The sequence below is a fragment of the Limanda limanda genome, chromosome 1, assembly GCF_963576545.1.
Source record: "Limanda limanda chromosome 1, fLimLim1.1, whole genome shotgun sequence".
Classification (NCBI taxonomy): Eukaryota; Metazoa; Chordata; class Actinopteri; order Pleuronectiformes; family Pleuronectidae; genus Limanda; species Limanda limanda.
In genome coordinates, this window is record NC_083636.1 from 35510724 (window position 1) to 35532526 (window position 21803).

The following is a 21803-nucleotide window of genomic DNA, read 5'->3' on the forward strand; positions in this document are numbered from 1 at the left end:
AGTGTAGCTGTTGTGTATTTGTGAGAGAAAACTAAATTTGCAAAAAGAATAATCTTTTCTTCAGCGAGCTCCAGTTCAGGCAGTTACACGTTCCTCAGGAGTCTTCTTCTCCTGCAGCATAAAGCTGGTATTGTTTATAAAAGGGACCTCCTGAATGAATGCAAATACTACTTTGAATAACAGACTCAGAGGCGAACACAGTGTTACAGTTAGAGTCATGTTTATTTACAGCAGAATCCTGAACAGGGAGGGAGAGAAGGGCGGAGGGAGGGAGGTTAAAAGGAGACAAAGTGTTTTAGATCGAGCACTTCAGGATTCATATTTCACTACACAGTTCTTAATTTATTTTATTCACCAGTTTTCTATACAGAATCCATTCAGCCGAAATATCAACGCACCAACAGAGCTGGAGTCCTCTGCCGGAGGGGAGAAGAGGTGGGAAGTCAAATAAAAAAATAACTAAAGCACTAAAGAAAAAGAAAAAAACCTAAGGGGGGGTAAAAAGAAATCCATTTTCTATCAAAAAGAAACTGTCATTATCACCATCTGTTATTTATATATGTATATATACACACACACATTTATGTATATATATGTATATAAATCTATATATTTTCTTTCCATGTCTATGAGGAGGTGAAGGGAGGGTTTGTGGTTCTATAGCGTCCGAGTTGAGAACTGCATTGAGCAGCAGGCCGGGGGTCCCGACCTGACGGCATCCAGGTCCTAATATTCTGCCTGTGAGAGTCAGTCAGAGCTGACTAATCGCAGTCTGTCCGACCCAGTGGCCTTTGCGTCTCACAGACGCTCATAGGTCCAGTGCCTTGTTTTGTCGGCCAGGAGAGACTCAAAACTGCAGGAGCCCTGTCAACACAGTCTGAGAAATGATACACTGTACACGTCACATGCACGGCCAGATACATTAGAAAAGTTTTTTAAAAAAGAAAAGAAGAACGGAAAAAAGCCAGCACACTGCATCGTCCTTACTTCCGTGTGCCCTCTTGCACGTTTTCTTTCCAGTTTACATTAGATATTAACTGACAAGCACCACGAAACAGTGGAAGGACCAAAAACAAACAAAAAAAACGTAAGACTCTCTGGTACAAAAATGTTGAAATTAAAAAAACATCCTATGGGTTAGATTTCATTTCTAATTTTTATTTCCGATTTCTGAAGGGCACCACTGATTTTCCCTCTTTCCTATAGGTCCAAACAGACCTAATGATATCAGGCACACTCTCTCACTCTCACTCTCACACACACACACACATATTTAACTGTCCACCCAGAAAAACATGTATCTGTAACTACATAAGAATCCAACCACAGAACGTCTTCATCACCCACTGACTCATCTCCAGTCAGAACTTTCACAATAGTCAGGTCTTCATCGACTGAGGTGAAACACTGACATTTACAAAGTTCAGATACGATGTGCTTCTCGTTTGTCAAAACATATAAAAAATTGATCGGATAGAATCATGCTCAGACGTTTAAAGACTCGTATAAGCCGACATAAGATACGCTTAGTGTTTCCATGACCATAAATGTGGAAAATTTAGGATGTGCACAAAAGAAGCTCAGTACAAAAAAAACCCAGCATGATGCATGGTGAGGTTTCACGATGAAAACATACTTAAAAATTAATTCAACATTCATTTATTTGGAAAAAAAAAAAAAAAAAAATGTTTACATTTTCACCTGTCTGCAAAGAGACTGATAAAAAATAAAAATGACCCCTGTTGAGAAGTTTTCAGTAAATCTTTACAAGATGAAACACAAACTGTTTCCATCGGAGAAGTCATGTGTTTGATCAAACGCGCCCAGCTCACTGGAAACCTGACTATTGTCACCGTTTATGATTTCAAATTAAAACCGAGTAAAACAAACACTCATCTGTTTCGCTCACTCAGACACGCTCGCACTCACACACACACATACTTTAACACTAGAGCAGGAAACTTTTTATCAACCAGCCACTGATGAAGATTTTTTTTTTTGTGTTTTTCTTTCAAAAATCCATCAGCTACGTTTCGATCGCACAAGCCAACAAACTTTAGAAAACAGTCTCCGAATTGCGGAGGCTCAAATCAACTGGCAGCCGAGACTTTACCAAAACTGGGCTGTCGGCTGGCGTCAGTTTCCCACTCCACACGACATGCTCCCGATCACAAATACAAACTCATGATACTGCAAATACATGTGTACACATATATACAAATAGAAGCGGCCCCTCAAACACCGGGGGGCAGCTTAAGAATTTATAATGCATAATTTCTGTATATGCCAAGAATAAAACTTTACTAAATAAAATACATAGTTATCTGGTGGGGTGAGGAATGGGGACAGCAGATGAACAGAGAGGAGGAGGAGGGCGGGGCTTGCAGTGTCTGAGGAGGGCGGTAGTGCCGGGGAGAAGCCATCGTTTGACGAGTGACGACGAGAACAGACGAAGAGAAGCGGGGGGGGGGAAACGGGGGAGACGGATGGAGGGGGAAGACTCTTCTCCTTCACTGTCGCTGCTCCCGAGCACTGTCCTGTGCCACTGCAACACTCTGCCTCTTCCCTGTTTGTTTTAATCGTTCCAGAATAATAATATTAATAATAATAATGACCACGACAATGCTAAAAAAATATATATAAACCCCAGCCATGTCTCACATCCGTAAGTCCACAAAAAGGGGGGAGAGGTCTGGCCCTCGAGTTCATCTGAGTCGGCGAAGAACAGACGCAGAGGAAATTTAAGATGCAGGGGAAGGAGAGACGAGGCCTGTTGAATGGAGCGGGCCATGGGAAGGAGGTGGAGAATGAGACCGACTGTAGAAGAGGAAAACGGGAAAGAGAGAGGGGTAGGGGGCAGAACAAAAAACAGCACAGGCAGGATGTGCTATAATGAAGAGGAAATAAACAGAGAAGAGGAAGCGGAGATGAAACGAGGAGGATGTGGGGACCAGAGATGAGTCGTGTTGGGGCGTTGTGATCCACACACTGGTGTCCTTCTGAGGGTTTTCACAGAAGATTGGCGGAAAGCATGAACAAGTGATGACAACATGGCCTCACTGTGAGTGTACCCTCTCTCCGTCCCTCTAATGGAGGGAAAGGATCCGTAGTCCTCCCCGCGCTGGTGGTTCATCCCAGGGTGCATCATACCTCCAGGAAGCGGGAGCCGCTGTTCTTGGTATGGAAGGGCTCGGACCACATGCGCCGCAAATCCCCCTGTGGGCCACAAACACTGCTTCAAACACCAGTATCGAGTCTTCAATGTTTCCTGATACTTGGTCGATGCCGGGTCAGCCAAGAACAACAATGATTCCACTTTAACAATCACTCTCAAATCGGCAAACTTACCAGCTTTAACGGTTTCTTAAAAAAAGAACTTTAGTGAAAATAGAATGATTGAAAGCCAAATGTTTCAGCTATGCAATGGTTTTTTTTCTTTAATTACATGTATATCTGCTTTAGAGCCAGAGAAAGTTTTTTGAAACATTGGCAAATCAGTCAGCTCTTCAGAAAACCCTCTGTTTGAAAACAACCACCTTAAAACCATGCTTAGGTGTTATACTGCATTTTAATTCAGCGCTTTAGGTCTTAATAGGTTAAAAGAAATAAACCTCAATAGACTGAGCTACAAGGTAGAAAGATCTGTGAGTGGATAGCACCAGAAAAACTCAACCACTCAATCTGGATTATTCACAAAAGCAGTTAGCAGGTGTAAATGTATAAATCTTCCTTCCAAATTACAGGATTATTTTTATGATGTAAAGACTGATAATGTCCCATCAGTGTACCTTCAGGTAGGCCATAGTTAGCAGAGGCAGCAGGGTGAAGGGCACCAGGTAGAGCAGAGCGGGCTGAGCAGCACGATGGATCCTGGAGGCCACGGTGGCCGTCAGCAGACCTGAGGACATTCACAGAGTCGCACATCAATCACATCATCAATTCAAAATGTTCTATATACGAGACCCCGATTTAACCCGCTGAAAGAATTTCTCAAAAAGAGGCCCAACAATTAATAACTATCACCTCCATAACACTGACAAAATAAATCTCTTGATCTTTTACATTTATCAGGACATTGATCACTTGCTTACCCACAAAGTATCCGATGAGAGTGCAGTGGAAATAGGAGACGCGCTGCATGCGTCCGGGTGTGTTACCGACCCCCGGGACTTCACCTGACGCTTGCTTCTTGTAGTTGTCATACCGCAGGACGAAACATAACAGCAGCCCGGGCATCACGATGTCTCCGATTCCCAGCATCGAGAAGTGACTTCCGCTGGAACTGCAAGGATGGAAAGTAAAGAGCTTTAGAGAGGGGTGTAAATACTAGAACGCAAAAGCACCAGGATCACAGCGGCTGTATAACCCCAAATCCCAAGTGTATCATTAGTGCGTCTTCACTTCCTTCTGAAATCCAACCAAGACTCATCCCTGCACCAGACAGAAGGCGACAGTAACAGTAGCTGTATCATAAGGTTATAAACTACATTTTTGAATGAAGGGGAAAATTACAGAGAATTTGGGGATTCTTATGTTTTTACCAGTGGCCAGGCACAAAATGTTTGGCCTCAGGGTGGCGCCAAAGAAAAGACAGCTTAATGACAGACACTGGTTAGCAACTGAATAGTGACCATTTTGTGAAAGTTCTACACTGTATCTACACGTTCTGTAAATAAAGATGCATGTGAACTGTAGGACCAGCTGTGCTGCTGCAGCTTTTCATCTGTCTTGATATGTTGAAATTAAATAAAAACCATATATATTTACTAATAAGTAAGAGGAAATCCTTATAATTGAGAATTTAAATGTAACGAATGTTTGGTCTTAATCAACAATTTAAAATGTTTCCTCTAACGGACAACAAACCATAACAACCACCAGACAACATTAAAATGTTATAATGGATGAGTGTCTGGTGCATTTGAACAAGTATTTATTTTTTACAGATGCAAAAAGCAGCATAAACATAAAAAATGAGGATTCATACATCACACACTTGCAGCGCTGTAGTGCTCTTCTCTCTCATTCACACCTATCTGTCCCAGTCAGGGGAAATCAGACACTTCAGTGGCTCCTCAAAACACCACAGCTCTAATTTTTTACTTTGTAGGGCAGACCGACACCAGCATAACTTTCTGCCTTAGCTGTGCGTGTTCCTGCAGCCGTGACGGACGTACAGTCACCATGATGCACATGAGAGTAAACTGTGTACATGTTCAGTGGGAAATCACAATAACCAACCAACAATAAAAGGCCACCTGTTACAGTCTGTTGATGGTACCAATATCCAATGATTTTTTTTTAACAGATGAACTGACTGTGTTAATCAGTCGAAATTCCTATTATCAGTTAAAATAAAATAAATAAATTAAAAAAAAAAAATAACACAGACCACTTTGTTCCCCTGGTTACTTCAGTCCTACCTGGGAAAGACGAGTTTGCCCGGTAGTGAGAGGCGCGGGACGTCGCGGCCCATCCCTGGCCCCAAGTGGAGCTTCCTGGACAGAACATCTATGGGGTTTTCAGCAGGTTGGGTGGCAACTTTGACCATCACATTACTATTAAAGATGTAGGCTGAGAAAAACACCTGCAACGAAATGGAGGAAGACAGTTTAGCCTCTAGTCATGTTGACAATGCTGATCACCAATTGTCCCTTTTGAGAGGCTGTGACATTAAAATTTTCCCATCAATAGTTTCAAATCCAGATTATAAATCAAATGCTAATGTTTGTAATAAAAAGTCTAGCAGTGAAGTGAAACATTTCTGTGACATTAAAACTCATCTTTATTCCTTCCTGAGAAGCAGTAGAACGGCCAACAAACATATAACATGACCAGAGGAGAAAATAAATCTGAAGCTTCTATGTACTGCTCTTGATCCTGTACTCCGCTAAACTCAACCTGAACTATAAACCCTTTATTAGGCTCCGTGGTATAATGAAAATGTGGAAAATGCCCTTAAATAGAGTCATAAAATCTTTCATCACACACACGACTGAAACAACCATCGCAATAAAACGATTGTTCATGAGACACACGTTCTTTTGACTTCCAATGTGGTGACAATTCAACAGTGGCTAATAAATCAGAATCTGAATTCACAACAACCAGTGCAGGATTTCTCCAAAAGAAAATATTGAAGTCCATCCTAGTGTTTTAAGAACAGCTCACCTCACTGATAGTGAATATTATGGTATTTATTTGATGGAACTCGTACAGTGGTTTGCATGTTAGCTAAAGGTAAGGTTTGCAGATAGAAGTGTTTCTTACCCAGAACACATCATAAATGAGCAGTCCTGACAGCAGCAGGCAAGACACCTTCAGACTGGGTAGCCGCACGAAGGCGATCATGGCGACACACAAGCCCATGGCTAAAGCTAAGGGGAGGAAGAAAAACACACATGACCATTAACACATACATTTGAGTGGAAATTGGGTGAAAGAGAAACATGGGAGCAGATTCTATCAAGTTTATTTAAAACACTATAATCACTGTGGATGTAGGACTAATTAATTAGATTAATGTGATGAGAATTCTCCATCCTTGTCCCGGTTTACTTCCATGAGGCCTGAACTGATCTGATACAACGTGAGATGGTGTTGAGATTAAACATGTCAAGGTTTTCAAACGCTGAATATTTGTGTCATTAAAATTACGGTAAGCTGTATTCTTGTAGTGACCCTAGTCAAACAAAAGCTGCACAAACAACCACACCCTCAGAGTTAAAGGCCAGTTGTGTTTTACAAAGCAGCTGACAAGCAGGAGTAGATTCTCCCTGTGTTGGCACGTAGCACACTGTAGCAAGAGCCTGAAAATGTCTTTACTGATACAAACACCTCTCACTACTGTTTAACGCTGCATCAGTGTGAACTAAACCCACTGCCTAACCGTTCAGATAAATGTCCCAATGGTTTAACAACTTCTAGCACAATCATTTCCTGTGAACCTAGAAACAAACGTCTTGAGTCACGACAGAGCAACGCACCATCCATGAGAAGCCAGTGTCCAGTCAGCACCCAGATGAGCACCAACAAAACAGAGAGGGAAAAGGACAGGAGCTCGGCCAGAGTGAAACGCCCACAGCAGCCGAATGAAATCCTGCATCAAGAAAGAAAAATATAAAGAGCATAAATCACAGAGGACTATTAGGAGAAAAACTGCATTTGTTTACTTTAGTTGCTTAGAACAACAAGATAGATAGATAGATAGAGAGAGAGAACTGATGGTTGTCTGTGTGTGTGTCGGTTGAGTAAGTGAGGACCACTGAAGATTCATTCATGCACTTCTGGTACATTAGTACCACCTTGTGGACTGTTGTGGGACAAACACTGGTGTTACTATAGCCTTAATAAAGCAAGACTGATTGATAAATACATGGTTACATCTCAATTAATTTATCTGTAATCTAATCTGGATTTTATCTCAATACGAGTGACAATATATGAAATGCATATTTCATCAAAATGCAAATGTTTGCCTATACAGCCATTTTAGGAGGGTGTCAAGATACACAAATAAACTACACATGTCAGAACATACTTTTGGTTGAGAGGTTCAGTTATCACAGGGTCTGTTGAGCAGACAAAGGTTTGGTGAAACTCGATCAGAGGCTCTGAATGAGTAACCAGAGAGCAGCTGGTCATGCTGGCTATTGAGTAGGTGGGTTGCGCTGCTGTTAATTCCTCGTGCTTTACTAGTGCTTGAGACTGAAATGTCTCACTTTATGATACCCAAGTCCAAAGGCCATTCAAATGACTTGTGTGCATTAAGTGAAAAGACAGGTGTTAAACAGCAAGTTCCCTCAGATCACAACATACATTTCTGACTTACACCATCTAAACCTTGCAGATATTTTCATATTTACACTTTTGCAGAATTGACACTTATCTACTAATAGACAGAATCAAAGCGCTTCCTGTGCATTTGTGAAAGATGCACAAGCACATGGAGCAGTTTGTGTTTTCTTACTTGTTCTGCGGGGAGCAGGGTCTGGTCAGATACTGGCACATTGGCAACAAGAGGAATGCAAATGCAATTGTTGCAAGAACTGAGGAGAAGAAGAGAACACAGCAGTGAGACCAGAGGCCTTGCACACCTAGTCAGCTTGTTCCAGCCGTATTCCGTCGGCTTAATGGGCCGGTTAATGGTCTTTACAGTTTCTATAATCAGCACAGAGAAAAAGTCCTCCCCAGAGTGTAACTACAGTTAATTCTATAGCTGCGGCTCTCTTATGTTATGTTGACGAGCGGTACTTACCAGCAGTGCAAATGGTGAAGACCACCTGTACCGAGTCAAAGAAGAAGAACATAACTAGCAGAGACACGGAGGCTCCTATGGGCAGAAACAGGGCCTGTGTGGAGTCTATAGTCTGAATACCTGCAAAACAAAACCAAAACTGGGTTGAAAACACAACATACACAAATGCTATGACTTAACAAATGTGGTTCCGTGTAGGAAGCTGATAAAGTGTGAGGTGTGAAAAATACAAGAAAACAGGTTTTCGCTGTTTTCAGGTCTTGGCAGTTACTAACACTCACTGTTGTTGGAACCGCCATTAAAAGCACCATTTGCTATAGGGTTACCATCTTTATCCTTCTCCTGGTTCTCACAATCCATGTTTAATGACCTGCAGTCGGGGGGGGGGACATAGAGAGAGACAGGGGAGAGGGGAGAGAGCAGGAGAGTGGTTGGACACAAGCATCAGTAATCAAAAAACCCCAAAAGTAAGTAGACTGTTAACAGGAGGAAGAGGCTGTACAGCAACCACAACAACACAGCCTGCTTTCACAGTGAATGAATCAGAGACTCCGACTCCCGGTGGCTCTTAGTGCATATAAATATCTCTGTCAATGGAAGATGAGTCAATTTTGCTTTGGGGGAAATTGGATTCAAAGTATTTCAAAGATAAAAAAAAGAATAAACATCTGTCCTCTCCTTAAGTGTGCAAGTCTGTGAACTTAGACAGAACTGTGTCTCTAAAATGAATTTAAATAAAGTTGCGTTTTATTTTCCTGCAGACAGTCCTGAAAACATTCAGGCATTTTATTTTACATAAAAGGGGCTTTTAGTGGAAACATAACAAGTAATATCACTTCAGTCCTAGTTTAATGTAGCTTGGTGTTGGTCACATTTTCATTGCTTACTGGTAGAGGAGTCATTGATGATTTTATTAGTAACATCTGTTGTTTTATTATTATAGCCAGTCAGAAAGGCTTATGGCTCGGAAAAACGTATTTAGAGTGAAGTATTTATGAGAAAAAGAACAGTGACGGTTTCATATATTTAATTAACAAATGTATTATTTATCTATTTGGTCAAAACAAACCTAAAGTTTTGATCTATTGCCATTTTCTGTTTCTTCAGGGAAGCAGAAGCATCAATGACATTTAGGGTCACTTTTTTTAAATTTTGGCAAATTTTTCCCTACTCAGGGTTTTTTAAGCACAAATTGACAATGCATTTTAAACCATGTAGAGGGAAATGCACAAACTGGAAGAGCGTGTTGAAAATTGCAACTACAGCAATAAAAACACCATTAGGTGCAGCTGTGTAGAGGTTTTTTGGTGCACATAATGCACCAAAAATCATTACCCCCCCCCCCCCACTATCACACTTAGCCTGCAAGAGAGCTGCAGAGTGCAGCAACAACAACTCAGCAAACATGTCAACTTAGAAAAGATGTGAAACATCAAAACAAAATCGAAATTAAAACTGAACTGAACTCAGGCCACAAGGCCAACTTCATCTTAATGTGCACTGAATTATGGACAAAAATTCTATTGCTCATTCAGCAAACATAATTTAGGTTATATATTAACAACACTGTAAGGGTATGAATTGAACTGGTTAAACATTTTCCTTATTCTAGTTGTGTTATGGTTCAGGTGCAACCTGCACATAATTTCCTCTGTCACACAAGAGGTTGTACCATGGATCTGCCATCAACCACAAGGATGATAAAATATTTGCAGGAAAGTGTTTTTTATTATCGTGATTATGTATGATCTGATTTAACCCCATGAGCCAGGACCATATCTCTACATCATGGTTAATAAAAAACTTGTGGTATAAATTATTATCTAAAAGAAATTAAGGGCTGAACAGAATGCTATACAACTAGAAACTAGACTTGATCTAAGAATCTATTTCCACTGTTCTCTAGAGAGCTGAAGTGACCAATGTTATGATACTCACCTAAAGCTGCCATAGACGATGAGCAGGATGGAGATGAGGAAGGTGGACACCTGGCTGGAGTCAACTAGGGAGTACGCCCTGAAGAGGGAGAGAGAAATACAAATGTGAGAATCCATGGACATCAAATTATTTAATAAAACAGTTAATACATATCACATTGTGTTTAATGTGAAGGAAAACATACACCCTTATCATACACAAAATAATATTTGTCTTGGCCTGAACTGAAATCTTTTACACACCACATGTTGTACCAAAGCCAATGAGTTGACTTTTACAATGGTTTAATTTTTGACCATATTGTTTATTCCTTATATGATGAAGTCAGTAAAACACACAAAGGGTTTGAGCTCAAGCGTTCCACTATTTCCTGATACCTGTTAGAATGATCATATTTTCAATATGTAATTAATTTCTTTAAAAGCCTCTTTGATGTGTTTACATACTCTTTAAATCAAACAATAAAATTAGTAAAGATCTTTCAAGACAGACACAATAAAATGTTGTATTTCAGTCAACTGACTAAACAAATCACTTTAAATGCCAACATAGAATCTCAAAGCTTGAATGAAAAGGAGCAGAAAGAAGAATAATCTTATATAATCTGCCCACTTGAGTCACAGATGACTTCTACATGTCAGGACCAGTAAACTCCATTCTTCCTCTCCGAGTTGTTTAACTGTGGTGAATTGGGCACGTATCCTTTGCTCTTGGAATAAAGATGTTCTTTTTCTACTGGATTCGGCACTATAATCATTTCAGCTTAAGAGTGCACACCCATATACACACATACCAACCGTCAGACTGACATTAGAATACAGCGCGGTTGCACAATTCTTGGCTTTTTTTACACCATCATACTGTGGAAAATAACAAAAATGGAGACAAGTATGCAACTGTAATTTCAGTCAATCGCGTCAGACTCTGCACTCGGACAATCTCACACTGGTCGGTGGCAATTTCATCACCATCACACAAGGCACACACACCCCAAAATGTATGTGCAGGGCAGATGTTGCAACAAGAATTAAGATGATACTCATATTGAACTGTCCATCCATTTAATACAAAGCCAGTCTCTACTGTGCATTGGATGCTTAAAGGGAACTGGGTCAGCTGAGTTTTACTGTTTGATTATAGTCACAGTAGTATCGTTTATGATGTTGGGAAATCGAAAATTCTTTCCAGTGATCGTCTATGAGCACATCTAATAGAACGTGAAAGTATATTGAATGCATGTTGTATCACAGCACAGAGAGACTGCACGCGACATGAAACTGTCTCACAGAGCACATATTAACATATTCTGTTCCCCTGAGGTCGCTGGGCTTTGTAATTACCCACAACAAAGCAGCAGAGGGGAAAGAGTGAAACGATTCGATAGCAAAATAAGAATTGCACATTTTGTTGAGTTTCTAAAAAATAACGGGTGGAAAACAGGTTATTGATTCTAAAAATCAATAAAGCAAATAGGATCTATAGAGTCCCAGGCACATTGGAAACTGTCTACAGTGAAGAGGGTCTCTGCTCACAGCAGCGGGAAGTTTAGGTTTCTTTGTTTCCTCCAAATTTTGAATAGGTCAACTGATTTTAATTTGTGCATATGACAAACTCATCGGGTCATGAGCCTAGTATATCTATATTTTTTTGTCCTTCTGCTTTATCTCTATTATATTTTTTTGTTTTTTAAAAGTTTGGCTACTTGCTTTCAATGAATCTTATATAAATTGATATTTTATTAACCTTGTAAAATGCATTAACTACTTTCAGACATGCACTGAGCTCAGGACACTTTCTGGATCCCTTCCTGCCAGCCTTCCAGTAAAATGTGGAAAAATTCAGAGAGGGTGTGTTGACGGACGCCAAAAGGAGAAAAAGACAAAGAATATAAATATCTCAGAATGAAAGAGGTTCCATACAAGTACAAGACACTGATGAAGATGTCTACGTTGAAAGGGTTAGCACTGCTAAGCTGTAAACCAAAACACATGATTTATGTAGTAGAATCGATACGTTATTTCCTGCCTCCTGTATAACCAGACGCCAGCCCTCACCTGAAAGTTCTAGACATTGTCCTGTTTTTGTGAATGAGCCTAAATCGAATAGTCTCCTGTTGCATTCTTGATATATGAAAGACAAAAACAGTCTTAACAGCTTTAACCTCCATCCATCTGTGCAAAGTGTTTTGTGGATCTCCACTGCAAAAGCATTTTGACAGACTAGACTTGAGGCTTCGCTCCAAAGTATTTTCCACACAAAAGGAAATATGTCAGGTATTATATGTCGGAAAAATAGACAAGAACATTTGTAAATGCTATTGTGATGTGTGAGACAACCTTGACAAAATAAGGAGAACCTGATGAATGACAATATTAAGGATGTCGCCTGCTCAAGGATGCTGCTCAAAGAGGATCCACATGTTTCAGTTTGATAACGATGGCATTTTAACTACGTTCCAGAAGAGACGAGCAGCATTGTCTTGATGAAGGATGAATATGACTTCACTCAACCTGCGTCTTTTAAGTCTGCTAATCATCAAACAATTAATCTTCTAATTTCAACATTAAGTAAACGCTCTGTTTTTTCACACAGATGTGTAAACACGCTTCTAGTTTGCACACTGATGCTGTGTCCAAGCTCCAAATTGTTCCCGTATCAATGATCTGGGGCCTTGACCCAGCGCAGTCTCGGCATGCACCCTCATAATGCAGGCCTTCTTTCTGGGGCAGAGGACAAGGCTGGCATTGTGAAGTGCTGACTTCAGGTGAAATGTGCAGATTTGACCCTAATCTTGACCCAGCTGTCTCCTGTCAAAGTCCCTGCTCATGGGTTAGGCATGGAAAAACCTATGAGCCCAACAATGTCATCATCACTGGTCTATTAAAAAAAACTAAATATATATAGAGTTTACTCAGAGACTGAGGTCAAATTCTGAAGAAAATAACTTGGGTAAATTCACAAACACAAACATAATAGGCTTTGTCTTTTGTTACTTAGTGCACATTTACCCTCCACCATCTTGCTGTCCTTAATCCAAAGTTCATCCAAAAATAAGCACTTGAACAAACACAAGTGTGATAAAAAACAACCTAAAATGAAATGTGTTAGATGTGTCCATGTCCCATCTGGTAACATGGAGGTTTTTAACCTATACTGCAGCCACCCAGTAGGGGGCGATTAAGCTTCGCTTTTGAGAAGCAGTTGTGTTGTTACCCTACACCTGTTCCCACAAAGATGATACTAATGATTAATGATTTAAACTGAAAATGTGGAATACAGTACATCAGTATCAATGAATATATCAGCTAATAAACTGCAGTACAGAAATGCTAATGAATGAGTTTTAAGCTTTTTTTAAATGTGAAATGTCAGTCAGCACAAAAAAAAATCCCATGATACTTATAATATATCTACTATAATATATATATTTTGTCTTAATACTTATATTTGAATCAAATTCGCTCAGGCACTATATACAGTCACTAAATGTGGCTGAATTTAGTGCTCACTGTGGAGTCAAATACTGAGTTTTAATTATTCAGAGAACAGTAAATGAAAAGAGGGTCACAGTGTTGGTGGGCGACTCAGTGACAGAGAGGAAGTATTGAAAAACAAGATGACAGATGCTCCCCACAGAAAAACCACATTAGCTTAGAGGAACATTAATCGCGAGCTGACCAGCACCAACGCTCACTGGATGACACCAAACAGGATATCTGCTACAACAAACTCAGGACCTAAAAATAAAACCTCTTGACTTGGAGTAAAATTCGTCAGTTTCCTTGATTTTTGCCGCCATTTCACTTCTTACTTAAAGCAGCTGTGGGTCATCTTTTCAAGAGGCAAGAACATCTCCCACTCGAGCCATAGCCAGCCACGCAATCCTGTCTCGGTTATTGTGAAGCAACATACAGCGAATATAAATGGGTTTCCTCTGCAACATACTGTATTATGCAGGCTTTGTATCAGCTTGTGTTGGCAATGCCAGCAAAACTAGAGTGTAACAGGTGCAAATATCTTCTGTGAATTACATTGAGATGAAAAGGTTTGAATGTCTAGCTCATCAACAATATATTTGCACAAGGAGAATTTGATAAATCATATAGAAAAGCCTGACTAAAGAGCATGAACAGAAGACAATGAACACCGTCATGGAATTGGCCTCATGAGATAATGCACGGGTCAAATCATTAATTTAGAGTTCTGCTCACAAGCTGCTAAAGTGTTATTTCACAATGAAGCTCTGCAAGTGGAATATGTGTTTTCCTGCTGCCATGCAGGGAATACTGTTTCAGCGTGAGTGCTACTGAACTGCATTACTAGTTTTCTGACAGAGTCCTGATAGAGAAAAACACTTTAAATCATCGTTCATTCTGGTGCACATGTGAAAAAGGAATTCACAGGTTCCAATAGGATGGTGGGGAAAAGGAAAAAAGAAAACAAGAACCCCCTGTCTCGTTCATTCATTTAGTAGAATGACTCCAATGTGTCTTGGAGGGGAGGGGTAACATGTAGTTCAGTGTAGAAACAGGACACCAGGACAATGCTGCATCGTGTAGCTCTGCCCTGGCCTTGTTTGTCCAATACAGGCCTCGACTTAATGACTGAAGAACACACTCAGCAGGCATCATCTTCACCGACATGTCAAATTGCAATGGGGCCCTGTATACTTGACCCAAGACATAGGCTCTAATGAACATCTGACAATATGGCCGATGCAAATGTGACACCGTATTCAGGAAAGTGCTCCGTCTTTGAGTTATAACCTTAACGGGTTAAATGCCTTACACAGCAGTTTGGCTTCAAGCATTAAGAAAGCGATTAAGAAACTGACCTTGTTCCACACACAGACACTAATGATGTCACTGCCTTGCTGTCAACACTACAAGCAGATAGACAGCTAGTTCCCCCCCCCCATCTAGCACAGACCTAATTCATATTCTAGCATCGCACGGGTTCGTCTGAATTCTGTGCACACAAGCCTGTAGAACATGGGTGAGATAGATGAATGGAACATTTAAAAACAAAATACAATCCCGGACTGTTGAAGGCTGGATGGCAGCCCAAAGTGCCATAAGACGTCCTTGTTCGCTGACAGACTTGGTTTTCAATAACACAATTCCAAAACTGTCCTCCATCAAGTCAGTTGCATGCATGATTTGCCCACTAAAGGCCAGGTCACCGGACCACAATGAAGACTTTTGCAAAAGCTGCCCCTGTGAAGCAAGGGTATTTAAGAGGAGGTTTCAAAAATTATATCTTGCTCAGGATTAACATTTATCTGCCTGTGCATACTCATAGAAGTGTGAATGCACTGAGCTACAACCTCCAGGAACAAATGCAGTTTGTGACCAGCTGTGACCTTTTTGCCTTCAGGAAAATATGTACACCTGCCCTGCATTGCTGCTCTGGTGCATGTTAACGCTCCTCAGTGGGATTTTATTTCGGTTGGATTGATCGGAGAGTTGATAAGGGATCAACTTGGAAACGGGCTGGAATGACAGGGAGCACATGAGGTCTTGAGTTGGGTTTGTCTGTGGTGTAGGCTGCATGCCTCAGCTAAGAGTCACAAGGATCGCCTGCAGCATAACGTCTACAGATCTTTTTAGGGATAATGCAGGTCTCTAGCAGCTGCTGGTAATACCCATCACCCAGTTCTAATCAGGTTGGTTGAATAAGCTTCAAAATTTGAGATGAGCTGGTCTAGAGTGTTTCCTAATTAAAACCACTTAGTCCTTAACGTTCTAAAGAATATAAATCGTTAGTGCTGTTACTGTTCAGGACGCAGGCAACAGGTGTTTCAGTAATCCATCACGTTCAAACGGGTCAGTGTGTGCTTTAACCTGAGATATTGAAATCTAAGTCAGGTCTATGAAATTGTAACATCTATAACAAAAGACCTAAATCATTTTCTGCTTATTACAACTATAAATATTGCAATTCATCAAGTCGGATTGTAAAAATGTGTAAAAGTCAACATTTTCAGCATTACCTACTTAGTAAGTTGAGTGAATGATTAGTTGATTGGTCCGTGTCTAGAAAGGCCGAGCTTGAATTAGGTCGTAGTGTGGATAGACTGAATAATAGGATTTTAGGATTAGATCTTAATAACCATGTTTCCTGAGAAGAGTTTTTTGTAGATTCATGAATAAAAAGGCTAAAGAACAACTAAAGTTGTTATGGACCAGGAATCTCTAGGGTTTGTTAATTGAGGGATTGCAAAAAAGAAAAACTGTTGAAAAACGCATAAATTGTAAAGCCTTTGGCCCATGTTAGCTAATAAACGTTGCTTTTCTACATACGCCCGGGTAACTTTACCAACCGTACAACACAATACACAACAACCTCAGAGACACTTGTAAGAACCATGATTTCCCAATTTTGTTTTTAAAGTGAGTTAAGACAAGCTGCAGTAATGAATTCAGCCTAAAAAAGACATGGCCAAGACACTAAACTATAGCAACAGGCTCAGCGTTTGATTGGGAGGATTACACATGTCCTCTACCTTGCGGAAGTTAACCCACTTGAAAATCAACATTGATGCGTTTCTTTTTTTTACTCCAGGCCCAGGAGGGTGAGACCAACATTAAACAAATTCGGCAGGCTTGCTCATGAGGCCAGGTGACGCCTCTGTTTACCCATGTGTCACAAAGAGATTCTACCTGCTACTTTACTTCTGCTTAAAGCTTTCAGCTCACATCTCATCAAACCCAGTGTGTACCATCTGCACTGAAGTGGCTGCCACGGTTTGTAGCATTAGAAATGAGACAGATGTAGCTGCACTAAAACAGTTTTCAGTGTAATTCTTTATATAAACAGACAGTCTTCACAGCAAAAGGGACAAAAGATCACACTATTGGTTTCAATTTCTCCTGACAGTCTCGGTCTTCCTCATTGTTTTGACACGGTTTCATTTTTTCTTCTTATGTCACTCTTTATTTTTCATGTCTATAAACATTTCTCAATAAGAGACAAATTCAGGTGTATGAATGCTGGGAAGATCTTGCAAACACAAAAATAACACCTCCTCATATTAACCTTTGATTGTTGACATGACAACTATCATTCTTACAGATTACTCTCCACATCACAAAACTCCTCCCTCACTCACATCGTTAATCTTACCCAGACACCTGCTCTGTGCTGGGCACTTGCCACATAATCACACTTGTACAACCTCCCCCGAAGATAACACAGATTGATCCATTTGGCTGTCTGATATTATGCTCAACTGAGAGGCTGGATCGCTCGATGCAAAGGCACAATTTGCTAAAAATAAAACAATGGCTGGGCCTAAATTTATGAATGAAAATTACAGACCAGAGGCCAATATTTCTCTTTATTTACACTGGGTCTCTAAGTGTTGGCAAAATGTAATGGGTTATGATTTAAGGAGTTGTTTTTTAATCTCACAATGAACAGATTAAAAGCTTTCACAAGATGGCACCAACAAGTGCAGCAAATAATCAGCGTCTATCAGACCAAAACACAAAGAGGTGACACAGTGTTTGACAATTGCCTGGACGGAGAAGTAAGATGAAATCCTATATGACAACTGCATTAGTCAGCTCTTTCCTAAAATGTCCATATGACTGTACTCTACATCGCTGTGTCCACATCAGGAAGCTCCACATTCACAGTCTTACAATGTGAGGGGTTGAAAAGTTCTAACCACAAGCACAAGCTCTAAAACATAGGAAATGAAACTAGACAAAACTGCTCTCTACAGAAACCACAGAAGAGTACCAGTGTGACAGTGACAAAAAGCCACTATCCAGTTGTTAGGATCCAAACCAAGCTGTAAAGCCATCTGCTACAGGGAAGGCTGTTCAAACCAGCATCGCACTACATACAACAGCACATTTGTTACTAAAAACGGTTGATTAATATAAATTAAATATGCTTGTAAGCAGCAATTTATCCAGGCATACATACAGCAGCTTTGAAACCAATTGTTCACAACGAAATTTCCAAATGCTGCAGAGTACAGTATCGTAACCCAGGGTCTGTACACCCACAAACTTTCACTACAGATCTTCAAAGACTTGCTTTCGTGAAATGCCACCAATACTAGGGCATATATCTGCCAATCTAGGACTGTGGTTACTTAATTTAAGGGTTTTAGTTGTGTTTTCATAATTTCAACATCAGCTTTGTTCTACAGCCTGCAAATTTTACACAGAAAGATACGTGAAAAAGTAACCCGTTATGTGCCAATGTTGTAAATCCGCAGATGACTATATGTTGAGAACCTATGTGGAAAACAGATATTTTTATGGTTGCAAAAACAAAAGATGTTGCCAGTGTGAAAATACCAACTTCGATTTAATGTCAACTATATTGCTCATTATTCATCCGTGAGGGTCCTTGGTGACATTTAGGCTTTTTCTGGCACAATAGATGTCCACTGTCCTTAATATTTTACTGCTTAGCTTGCACATTAACACAAACATATATACATTCAAGCCCCATTCAGGCAGAGTTTCTCTCAGATTGTGGGTTTGGGTGGTTTTAAAGGAAAACACAAGAAACAAATATTCTACATCCGTTTGTTATCATAACGTTGGTAAGATGAAGTGACCAGTATAAGCAGCCAAATAATGAGTCAATTGAAAAATCACACGACAGCTGTTAATCCAAAGATCATTTTAGTTGGGTTTTCTTTAGCAAACAGTTGCTATTTCTGCTTTCTGAAATATGAGGATTCAAAGCTTTTCTTCCTCACACGAGACACTCAATATCTTTGGATTTTGGTCAGACAAATTTGACATTTGAAGATGTCAACAACATTAATAATAACAGACAAGGCGATCATGACAATATCCATTATTTGCCGTCCCAATGTTAATATCAACATGCTCCATACAATGGCGCACTTCACATTTAGCCCAGCTTAAAGCAAAGACTTGAGTGTAGGGGTCGTGTATACAAGATGATCCTGAAGCTGCCAGGCGGCGTATTTCTGTTGTTTGGCTCAGTTTGAGTATCGCTTGGCTTACCCCTTGCATTTCACACACTGTTCCACTTCCCATCTATTTCCGGACGAGAAACTATGTTGATGAACACGTAATAAACCACACTTGGAATGCAATCAGATCGGCATGTCCATGTTTCAAGTTTGCCTGACTCGCACTGAACCCTGTGTCCTCTCGTAAGAAATAAGTCCCAAACTAACTTTCATATTGTCAAACCTAGAACGCCACTTAAATAATAAATCAGTTCTGACATAGGTTTTGAATATTGCATTGGAGAATGAACTTCATATTTAAAATAATTAAATAAAGACACCTATTAAATGAGGTGACGGATTAATATTTAATAAATGTGACCAGCTTGTGTCCATTGTAGACATTAATACATGGATGTTTTAAGAGGTGCAATCCAACATTTAAGTGGGAAACTTTGGGGTTTTAATACTGACATTTATTTACCTCAATCAAATCAACAAATATATAAAGACAGATGTAGAAGATCCACATTAGTGTGACCCTCTGCCAGTCAGTGAATCTAGTGTGGCCTTGGAGAGACATTGGTTTGCATTCGTCACACACAAGATGATGTTGGACTAAAAACCCATCATATTTAACAGGAACCCGTGTCACTGGGATCAGACAGGTACAATCCAGCCTTCAGAAACCAGCAAGGCCTCGACGGAGTCAGGTCCTTCTCATTCATGGTGATACCGACATTCACCCATCACATCGTGTCAATGGATTCTCCGCCACACGAATTAAAATGCAGCCACAACATTAACATTAACTCCGGGACTTGTTGTCGGGAGAGGAACCGTGGCAGCCGGCGGTGTGTCACGATGCCAGGCTCACCCTGGAAGCTAGCATCTCTGGGACTGCGATGCCAGGCAGCTAGCTTACCTCTACGGCAGAACCTTTGTTATTGTGTGCTCGACGGCGAATGCTAACGCTAAATTGCTGACACGGCCAAACGTCCACTAATCTGCCCCGCACCATCACGCAACCCGGGATTCACTGTGCATTATTACGGTTGTCATAAAGCCAATTCACCAAACGACTCACCCCCCCCCCCCCCTCCAATGGGCTTTATCGGGGGGCAGCTAGCTCGTTAGCAACCATTCACAATAGCGCTGCCGTTAGCATTAGCATCAGCTGGTGAGGCTTGCTAGCCTGAACACCCAGCTGAGGCTAGCAGCACCACAGCTGCAGGGGGGGGGGCAGATACACACCCGAGGAAACACATTGTCCCTCACACAGTGTTAAATACACACAAATACACCGTGTGAAGAGGCCACGTGTCCCCGCTAATTGCCAGGGACTCGACCCATTGTTTTTTGTGACCCATATCGATCAAGCTAGGCGTTAGCATCGGCTAGCGTTAGCTCAGCGCCGCTAGCCGGGCACAGCGCACTCACCAGGATGAGTAGCCCTGCTCCGCCATGTCGCCGAAAACAGTGGGTCCTGCGACGGGTGCTAACGCGGATCAGGTCCCGGTGACAACCCGCTGGGACCTCGGCGAGCTCGGTGTGCTTCTCCCCCCGCAGTCCGACGTCCTTTAGCGGGTCCTCTTAGGTGACAACATGATGACACATCCCGGCGGCGGCAGCTAGCGATCACTAGCTGGGTATCGTGCGAGTGAAACGGGGGGATGATGGCTCGCTCTCGGTTAGGTGGACGAGACAAAGCACCCCGAGGAAGAAGAAGAAGAAAGACACTGCTGGTGTTATGGTTCTCGCGGATGTCCTGCCGTCACCCCTGCCCGGGAAGGCTCCGTCTCTGGCGAGGCTACAGCCGCTGTGGATCCATGCTCAGCACTGGGTGAACTGGGAGAACTGGGTGATTGCTCCGGTCTGCAGCTCCTCGCTGTTATGGAAGACGATCAGCTTTGTTTTCTATGGCGAGAGTCTCGGGAGCGCGCACACTCGCCCCTGCTGTAGAGGTTTACAAGTAGGACGTGCACTGAAATGTCTTTTTGCGCGTGCACGGCTCGCTTATTGCATCGCAGCCAATCACACACACATGCACACACACATACATCACGTCCATTATATGAGGTTGTCGGTGGTTGGAAGGGAGGATGTTTAATTAATGGCTGAATCATGTGGTGCGATTGTGAAACCGCATTTAAACATTTTCTTTTTTTTTTTTCATTGTTTTTATTGGAATTTTTTTGTTTCTATTCAACAAACAAACAGTGTCTACAAAACTAGACACAGAACAAGCACAAAACATACATGACAGCTCTTACATTAAGGATAAACATATGGCATGATACAAGAGGTGGTGAATCTCACAGTGCACGAATGTCATTCAAGTCCACAGCAGTCCTTTTAATAGGGTGAAAGAAAGGTCTAAACCGATATTATCCAAAAATGGGCGCCACACTCTGTAGAACTGATCTACACTGTGATGTATGATGTTGGTGAGATATTCTAAAGGGATCAATTCAAAAATTATTTTGCGCCAACCACAGACAGAAGGAACCTTGTCACTAATCCACTGCACAAGAATATTTTTCCTAGCTGCAAATTTTAAAATATTATACAATCTTTTGTTGACTGCTGTTTTCAAACAGTCACTTGGGAGACCTAGAATCAGGGATATGGGATCCATTCCTATATTAATATGAAAAATTC

General features: G+C 41.1%; 1 protein-coding gene across 2 annotated transcripts; it reads right to left on the reverse strand.

Annotated features, from left to right (window-relative positions):
* Positions 1-198: 198 nt before the first annotated feature.
* Positions 199-21086, reverse strand: sppl3 (signal peptide peptidase 3). 2 transcript variants are annotated; one of them, XM_061067935.1, is made up of 11 exons: positions 20583-21086; positions 10196-10273; positions 8539-8627; positions 8258-8377; positions 7970-8048; positions 6987-7099; positions 6271-6377; positions 5424-5587; positions 4092-4282; positions 3789-3898; positions 199-3216 (listed from the first exon to the last, which is right to left on the reverse strand). In XM_061067935.1, the coding sequence occupies exons 1-11, from the start codon at positions 20606-20608 to the stop codon at positions 3145-3147; spliced, it is 1149 nt and encodes a 382-aa protein (XP_060923918.1). In that variant the 5' UTR covers positions 20609-21086; the 3' UTR covers positions 199-3144. The 2 variants fall into 2 exon arrangements, with proteins under 2 accessions (XP_060923918.1, XP_060923909.1); XM_061067926.1 differs by having other exon boundaries at positions 8533-8627.
* Between the last annotated feature and the right edge of the window lie 717 nt (positions 21087-21803).